Here is a 9,029-nt window from a genome sequence, read left to right as displayed (position 1 = left end):
CCAGTTCAAACTATCCGCTTGGACCTTCTGATTTATTGGAAGATCTGACATATGACCGCTCGTGTATTTTCTTGTAAATTTTACATGTTTGAACTTTCGGTATATACTGTACTAAAAAGAAAACTTTCGGCATACCAATTGTTTTATTCATGTATTGTTTTGAAATAACTTCAAACAACATGATAATAATAATATGAGAAACTGGTTTTGAATACCCATCATTTTCGCCATTTTTTCACTCTTTGTCCTTTTCAAAGGTGAGAAAAATATTAGCACAGGAGCGTTTCAACCAGGGCACCTGGCAAAAGAAGGTCAGGTGGGCGTGGGAATGGCCAATGGCCGCCTTGACCGTCCACTAATCCACCGCGAGACAAAACTACAGAAATATACTACTGGGAGAATAATAATAAACACGGGATCCCCGCATCACCCCAAGCCACCTGGTTCCCCTCACGTCGCCGTGCTTCGTTTGCGCGACCACAGGCCCGCGAGCCAGCGCGACGAAGCCGGGGGGCGATCCCTCCACCGCCGCCGGCGACCCCATCCCCCGAAGCCGCCGGCGGTACCGGCCCACGCCGCCCTCCGCGATCCCCCACCCGGTTCGTCCTCCCTTCATTTCTAGCCGATGAATGATTGGTGCCGCTTGTTTGGGCCGTTCTGGAATCCCCAGATGCAATTAGCCTCCTGATCCGCGAGGTAGGGAATGTGGCGCCGCGCCGTCGGGCCGATGCGGCTCGATTTCGTAGGCTATTGATGGCATGGCTCGTTTGATTGCTCGATCCGATTTGGTAGGCTTGTTTGATGGCATGGCTCGTTTGATTTGGGCCCCGTTCGGTGGCGTGGTCGCTTGATTGCGTTTGACTTATTGTTTCCTCTGCCGATCCGTCGGCCATTTCGCCTCGTTACGGATTGGAATGCAACCATGAATTTGGTACTCCGTTTGATGTGGAGTTCGAGGCGATAGATTAGGAAGATCTCAGGTCCAAGGTGCCTGGAATCGGGGACGATTGATGAGCCTAGCGATTTCTGTATACGAATCCCCCATTCATCTCGTTGCACGAATTTCACCATGCCCATTTTCGTTTCCGTGATCACAAGGGAGATCTATACACGTGGGGCGCACCACTACGCTTGCAAACCACACGCACACGCCTACAATTGACAAGAGGCCGGTGACAAATCCGCTTATCTCACAAGATCTGCGACTAATGTGAATATGAGAGTTCGAACCATGGTTGGAGTTTTCCACCGACAACTTCAGCGCCTCGTTGAAATGGTGTCTATCTGTCCTGTGCATTCCACAGGGTATTTCATCTTACCTGATCTAAAACCGACGTGTATGTTTTGAGCCTGATATCACATGTCTTTCTGTGTGCTGGCCGGTCAGGTTTCATTGGGGTGGCCTGGCCGAGCCAAGCCAAACCAAGTGTTAAGTCTGTATCGTGGAAGATTGAGGCTGCATTTGGCATTTCGATGGATTATAATAATCCAGCTTAACCAACCAGCCTTTATCGTGGAAGATTGAGGCTGCATTTGGCATTTCGATGGATTATGATCAGCCAGCTTATCCAACCAGCTTTTGTCTATTTTGTTGTTTCTGTAACCAACATATCTCTAGTTTTGTGGATGCTTTCCACAGCAGATTATAAAATAAACTCAGGTCTACTACAGTTCAGTAACCACAATCTGAGCCTGAGTTGGCTTAGTACGTTCTGCTGGTCTTTTCATGCACCTGTAGAATGTTTCCTCCCAGGGTGAAAACACTATGGAATGTTTCTGCCTCAGCTCCATTCTGGGAAAAAAGGGAATCAGCGAGTTTTTTCATAAACAGAAACTGAGACGGCTTGAACATATATGTGTGTGGTATTTTGTTGTTATGATGCAGAAGGTAGAAACGTATGCACAATTTTATACTACTTTGTAGTGAATCCCTGCCAATTGAACTAGATTTTTTTTTGTTTGCACAGTTGAAGGGTTTTTTGCTGCCAGACTAACATTTGCTTTCATATATTTGTCTCCTACACAATTTGACACTATCTGCTTCTGTATCTGTTTCTAGCATTTCCGTATGTGTTTCCACTAATGCTAAAAATAATAAGCAAATGAGACTAGGCAGATGGGCACTATGGATCCATTGTCTATATGCCAGCTGACATATGTGTTTTATCTTGAGTTACATATATGTGCAAATTTTGCGCAAGTTTAGTTTTTGCCAAAAATGAGAATGCATGGAAGCTATTTGATGAATGAAATTTCTGATCTTGGCATCTTAAACTCCCAAACTGTTACGGGCTTACGGCCCAAAACTAGCTATCTTGTATGCTTTAAATTTTATTATAATAACTAGGCTACCTGATGTTGTGCTGAGGGCCTGGAGTCCGACTTGTCATGCGTCGTGAAGATGCATTCTCGTGAGAGAAAAATAAAAAATATTATCATGTTTGCAACTTGAAAATGGTTACAAACGTTTTACTGTGGCCTTTTATTTTGATTTTAAATTCGATTATTGACTCCTCCTTCTATGTTTTGTGCAGGCACATAAATCTTTTTTGTTGTTGTGAGTTATCCGAAGTTCGCTTCAAACATGAGTGCTGCTAATCGTTCCCAACCGATCAAGTTGAACAGGCCTGTCGTAGGTGCGTAACATATTCTAGCTACTACATTATATGCCATATCTCATATCATTATTATTCTAGAACCATAGGAGGTCCTGATAACTGATATATCAGATGCAAGTTCTTCAAGAATTTTTACTATTTTTTTCCAGGCAAAGCACGAAAGTTGAAGGATCTCATGCTGAAAAGTGACAATCGAGTGTGTGCTGATTGTAGTGCACCTGACCCCAAATGGGCGTAAGTGCCTTTGTTGCACAGATTAAGGCATCAATTATATACATACACTTGTCTTGTTTTCCATGTCAAAAGAGAGATGTGTTGTACTCCCTCTGTTTCTTTTAAGACAAAACTTATATGCGGAGTAAAAAGAAACGTTGGGAGTATATATTTTCTACAGAATGATTATTCATTTTACATAGATAAATTGTACAGTAGGTTTGTTATGTGACATACACATAGTTCTTAAATCATACTCGTGGTGCATAATACAGTGCCAGCACACTGAAGCTAGGAACCTTCGTTTGATCTTGCATTGCTTCTATCTTAACCTTACCTCCGTGCATTTCAGGTCTTCTAATATCGGAGTATTTCTTTGCTTAAAATGTGGAGACGTCCACAGGGCCCTTGGACAAGACATTTCAAACGTAATTTATCACATCAATAAATTTCTTCTCACCTTTGTCTCTCCCGACTAATTCCACTAATAGGCCTATGTGGATCTTATTTCATTATTTTCCTGGTTGTACCTAATATGTAAGGACACATTCAATTTATCTTTATTCTTCACCTGTTCTTTGTGTCAGGTTTTGTCTTTAACTTTGGATGATTGGTCTGATAGTGATATTGACTCCATGATTGAGGTTGGTGGAAACTCATATGCAAATTCAATTTATGAGGCTTTTCTTCCAAAAGATCACCCAAAACCTAAACCAGACTCACCAATGGAATATCGTACCAAATTTATAAGGTGGTAATTGCTCCACTTCACACTCTGATGTCATCAGGATTTCAGTATTAATCTTTTATCTTTCTTAATTAATATACAGAGCCAAGTATGAAACACAAGATTTTCTGAAGCCAAGTTTGCGCATTAGCTCAAAGGCAGGTTTAGAATCTACCAATTCTCTGAACAGTGTGGATAATAGTTTCTCTAGCACTTCAAGGAAGCATGCCCCAGTAAGTTTTCGTGCTGAATCATAGATGATACAGTTGTACAGATTTATGCAACTCTTTCTTTCTTGTGCTGGAAAGATTGAGCGTATCTGATTGAAGCTGCATTACTGTAATCAATCTTACCCTTACAAATGGTCACAGGAAGATACAAGAGAATTTGTTGGACAACTGAACATTACAGTGGTAAAAGGTTCTGGGTTGGCGGTCAGAGATATGCTTACAAGTGATCCTTATGTTGTTTTAAGTCTTGGAGAGCAGGTAAAGTTTCATTTCCTTGTCACTTCCTAGGATTAATGCCCATGGCATCATCTTTGGGTCAAAAAGTAATCTGTGTTTGTTACGGTGACCTGTTCTGAAAACATCAACTATTGGGTTCTAAATGCAGAAGGCTCAAACAACAGTTAAAGCGAGTGACCTGAACCCGGTATGGAATGAGGTTCTTAATCTATCAGTTCCTCGAAATTATGGACCTTTAAAACTTGTAAGTTTGATGGAACTATTCACTCTAGATTTTTTTTTGTTTCTCTTCACATGCAACTCATGTAATAGTGAAGCACATACGAGGTATCAATGATTGAAGTTGTGTAAAACAACAGTAAACCTTACTGTATTTGCCTTGATTTCAATTATATAGAGTGAAGTGCTTCCTAGGTCCTCGAACTATGTTGAAGGTGTCATATAGGTCCTCAAACTATGAACAGTGTCATCTAGGTCCTCAAAAATCCTTGAAGTGCAATAAGTGTGTGTATATGTGACACCTCTAAAATAGATCAAGGACCTACGTGACACTTTTGAAATAGTTTGAGGACCTGGATGACACACATAGCGATTTTCATAGTTCGAGGACCTACATGACACTTCTGAAACAGTTTGAGGACCTATGATGCACTTCAGTCAATTATATATAAGCAGATTTTAACTATTGCAAACCTAGTTAACTATTAGTACTTGATTAATGCCAAAATAAAGAGTTTAATAAATAGCTGGCTCGATCACATTAACATTCCCATATTTCAACTGCAACATACCTTGTCGATAAGTTTCTGTTGCATCAATATCAGTTATGGACATGTGCCTTAGTTAGTGAACCAACTACGAGATGAAGGGATGATTCTATGATGAAGAGCACCTTATGAACATCATCATTTTTGTCAAGATTTCTGTGCAGTGGAAGCGCAAAGATTCATATATTTGCTTCCTTATTACTTCAGATGCATTTAACTGTAGTCCACTTGTCCGACTGGAAAACTTTGTGTCCAATGGGCTGGTATGGTATGGTAGGGTACACATGTTTGAATATCTTATGATGTTACCAAATTGTAGTTCTCGACAGAGATTTCATGATGTCTCAAATGATAGCTCATCATTGAAGCACACACATATGTGAGAAAAGAAACTCTTTAATAAATTCATGTAGTCCTTGCAAACAGTAACAAATCAGGCAAGACAATGTTTTTTTTCTCACTCCCTGATACAATCTTACTGTTTCCAGGAAGTGTATGATCACGACACTTTCTCTGCTGACGATATCATGGGGGAAGCAGAGATAGATCTGAAGCCAATGATCACAGCTGCTATGGCCTTTGGAGACCCGTCGCGTCACGCGGACATGCAAATTGGAAGGTGGTTCATGACCAGAGACAATTGCCTGTTGAGCGACAGCATTGTCAATATTTCGTCGGGAAAGGTAAAGCAGGAAGTTTACCTAAAGCTGCAGAACGTAGAATCAGGTGAGATGGAGTTAGAACTGGAATGGGCTCGTCTAGATTAAATAAGCCTCGCTGTATCCCTGTCAAAGTTAACTCAGAAAGCATAAATATTTTGTTATTTATGCTGGATGGCTTCGAAACCTATCTAGTTACCGAAGCTTAGCTTTTCCTCATGGCCGAAATGTGTAAAAATGAAGGCTGTACAATGTCTTGTAATTTGTCCATGTGATTCGGCATGTTGTATTGTCACATTAAAAGGACACATGTATCGTGCAGAGATGAAGCTAAAACTCTTGTGTTTGCTAATGTCACATTGGTGCTTAAAATACCTCCGGCGTGTTCCCCTTTGAATTATATCTTTCCCATTTATACATATCCTAGCTAAGTAGAGATTATTAATTTTGGCTCAGTTGGTCGCAGCTAGCTTCTCTCGGGGCCGAACACCCCCATGGCAGAGCCAACGGAGGCGAAGCCGCAGGCGACCAGGCAGCCGGCGCTGAAGGCCTGGATGGCGAGCCACCGCCCCGTCCACGGCGCCACCTTGCCCTGCGCGAGGTACATCTGGACGGGGAAGTGGATGGCCAGCGGCCAGAAGGTGAAGGCGCCGATGAGCCCCACCACCTGGTTGAAGTAGGGGAACCACACGGCCACCGCCGTCGCCGCCGCCACGTTCGCCGTGCGGAAGCACAGCCTGGACACGCTCACGCGCCCGAGCAGCGGCATCTCTGCGTCGACGACGCCGGCGCCGAACCGCCGCTCCACGAGCGCGAACATGGGCTGCGCGTACACCTGGTAGCCGCCGAGGAGGTGGAGGACGACGCAGAGGTTGGCGAGGCCGACGAGCCAGTAGGGATCCCCGAAGCCGGTGAGGAGGTTCCCTGGGGTGCCGTCCCCGAACGCCGCATAGCCGAAGCACCCGCAGCCGAGGTAGAAGAAGGTGGTGACCGCGATGCTCGCCCTCGCCGCCCTCTTCATGGTCTGGCTCTCCGCCGGCGGCGACCTCAGCGTGTCCTCGATCTCCAACAGCACCAGGGAGAATGGGTAGGCGAAGGCGATGTCTCCCAGGGCCTGCGCCACGCGCCACACCTTCTGCGTCGGTGACACCAGGGAGACGCCTCCGATCCCGCCCTTGATGACTCCATTCTCTGAAAGAAATCGAGGAGCCGTCGTCAGAATCCTTTGCCTTTTGCGAGTCTCGTTGTTCGTACGCGCGTGTGGCGGGAGCGTTGTGCTATGGTTTCTGCACCGATCACTTTGGCGGCGCCGAGGCCGAAGCCGATGAAGGAGTAGAAGAAGGACATGACGGCGGCGAAGACGGAGAGCCACGCCATGCTGTGGAAGTCCGGTATCTGCGACAGCGCCACCTGCGCGACGCCGAACAGGAGCATGTAGTAGGCTTCCGATGACCCGCCGGCGCCGGCGGCGCAGCACGGCGCGCCTTGGCCTTCCCTGTGGTAGCAGTTGGCCCTCTCAATCGCCCTGCAAAATATAATGACCAACTAATCACAAGTCTACCCGCCCAAAAAAGAAAAGAAAAAGAAAAAAGTAATCACAAGTTTATTACCTCATGCTAGCGGCCGCGGTGAGAGTGTACACCACGCTGTTCCCAAACAAGCTGAAGCCGAGGAAAAACCCGCTCAACATCTGGCTCTTCTTGCCTAGGTAGAGCCTGATGGCGTCGACGTAGGACCTGTTCCTGACGGCGGCGCCGCGCTCCGGGTCGCGGGAGATGTAGCAGTCGGCGAGCAGGGAGGACTGCACCACGGTGACCCCGGCGAAGAGCACCATGGCCGCCGGCCCCCCGACCCAGCCGAGCTGCGCCACGCTCCACGCCAGCGACAGCACGCCGGAGCCTATCACCGCCGTGATGACGTGCGCCATCGCCGTCCATACCGTGCCTGTCAAAGAAGCCTCACAGATCAAAACTCCCCGTCGGTAGGATGCACACATAGACAATTAGACATCATGCCTATTGTCTAGCCGTGCAAGCAAGCGACGGCTCACGCCGGGGTGTGAAGTCATCCTGAGAGGGGCACGCGCCGGAGCAGTTGTGATGCGTTTGGAATTGTGGTTATGCTTTCGCGTCGCTGTTGTGGCCGGCCAGGCCCAGAGTGGAACCCACTGTCATCACTGACAGTGACCGGCAGCTCTCCTAGTTTCTCGCTGAGACCTGAGCACCGTCGAACTGGATGTGCTATGGCCATGAACGAGTGCCCTCTACATGTTTCGAGCATGCCATGGCAGATTTTTGGGGGTGTTTACCAGCATGTAGATCAAGATAGTTCATGGATCATGTGGAACAACAGACTACATGGCTGGCTGGCTGGATGTACAATGCAAAGAACACATCAAAATCGGAAGTTTCAGACATGGGGCCGGGTTTGGAACTTGGAAGCTCATGACATAGCTTCTGACGAATCATCTGGTATAAAAACAAGGTATGCAATTACAATCTTGACGCAGGGACTTACCGGTTCTCTTCACCGGATGCTCCTCGGAGGAATTATCCGAAGAGGATCCTGAGAGCTTCCGAAGCAGCGGCTCTGCTTGGCGATCGCCTCTTCTTCCTCCCCCTCCTCCCATGGCTTCACTATCCTCTCCTATGTCCTCTTTCTGACAATTGTCCAAGAGACTTGGCTTGTGCGTATCAGCTTCATTATATAACTAAGGAGAAAAGAAATCCCTTGTACTGGTGGGTTTGGTAGTTGAAAACCACAAAACAACACAGAATTGTACAGTACGTCAGTAGTAGTGTGCTGATGGCGGGCACCTTGGCCTGTCCCGATCCGGAGTCCACCACACCACAGTTGGATAGTACTCCCTCCATGTTTCTACTTTATATACCAACTTTAGTATTCCCTCTGTCACAGTTTACAAGTCCTACGTGTATACCTAGTTTGCCAATTTTATCATCCTAATATAAACTATATAAAACAAAAATTATACCTTTTAAAAATAGAACATCTAAAGTTTATATTGGTATATTTTTTGTAATATATGACTTGTATTAGGTTGGTCAAATTGACGACCTAGAGGTACGCGCACTCCTTATAAACTGAGAGAAAGGGAGTACCTTCTTTGTAAAGAAATATAAAAACATTTGTTAAATCACTAGATAATGATCTAGAAGCTCTTATATTTCTTAATGAAAAGAATATAAAATTAATATAAAGTAAAGACATTTTTTGAGACGAAGGAAGTATCAAAGGCAGTCGGACCTAGCGAGCCTCCTGTGCCGTTTGATGAAAAATCGGTCTAGTGGACTCTGTACTAAAAAAACAACCTTTTTCTAGTGGACTCCGTACAGTCACCAACATATCACTCATTCATCATCAATTTGGAAGAGCGAGCTTGGTCAGGTATCAAATATTCCAATGCTTGCTTACAGCATCCCAGCCGCGTCACTAACAGGCCCCCCAGACCACTTTTTTAGCGTCGGTGCCAAAAAAACGTCCCAGTCGTGCCCCCAGAACGATGAAAAGCGTCGGTTCTGCCCTTTTTTCTGCCCGGCGGCCGCAGGCCGAACCCGGTG

The 9,029-nt window shown here is 45.6% G+C and overlaps 2 protein-coding genes across 2 annotated transcripts; one reads left to right on the top strand and one right to left on the bottom strand.

The window, feature by feature from the left end:
- Positions 1-432: 432 nt before the first annotated feature.
- Positions 433-5,803, top strand: LOC119317697 (ADP-ribosylation factor GTPase-activating protein AGD12-like). Its single transcript, XM_037592184.1, has 9 exons — positions 433-599; positions 2,535-2,636; positions 2,768-2,852; positions 3,184-3,259; positions 3,419-3,582; positions 3,662-3,791; positions 3,930-4,046; positions 4,174-4,269; positions 5,281-5,803. Exons 2-9 carry the CDS (start codon positions 2,585-2,587, stop codon positions 5,557-5,559), a joined length of 999 nt encoding a protein of 332 aa, XP_037448081.1. The 5' UTR covers positions 433-599; positions 2,535-2,584; the 3' UTR covers positions 5,560-5,803.
- LOC119317696 (probable amino acid permease 7) lies at positions 5,667-8,131 on the bottom strand. The gene is made up of 4 exons (XM_037592183.1): positions 7,969-8,131; positions 7,062-7,395; positions 6,744-6,976; positions 5,667-6,642 (listed from the first exon to the last, which is right to left on the bottom strand). Exons 1-4 carry the CDS (start codon positions 8,078-8,080, stop codon positions 5,918-5,920), a joined length of 1,404 nt encoding a protein of 467 aa, XP_037448080.1. The 5' UTR covers positions 8,081-8,131; the 3' UTR covers positions 5,667-5,917.
- Between the last annotated feature and the right edge of the window lie 898 nt (positions 8,132-9,029).

Source organism: Triticum dicoccoides, chromosome 6A, assembly GCF_002162155.2.
Source record: "Triticum dicoccoides isolate Atlit2015 ecotype Zavitan chromosome 6A, WEW_v2.0, whole genome shotgun sequence".
NCBI lineage: Eukaryota > Viridiplantae > Streptophyta > Magnoliopsida > Poales > Poaceae > Triticum > Triticum dicoccoides.
Note: the sequence above shows the minus strand (reverse complement) of the source record. Positions and strands in the feature narration are given on the sequence as shown.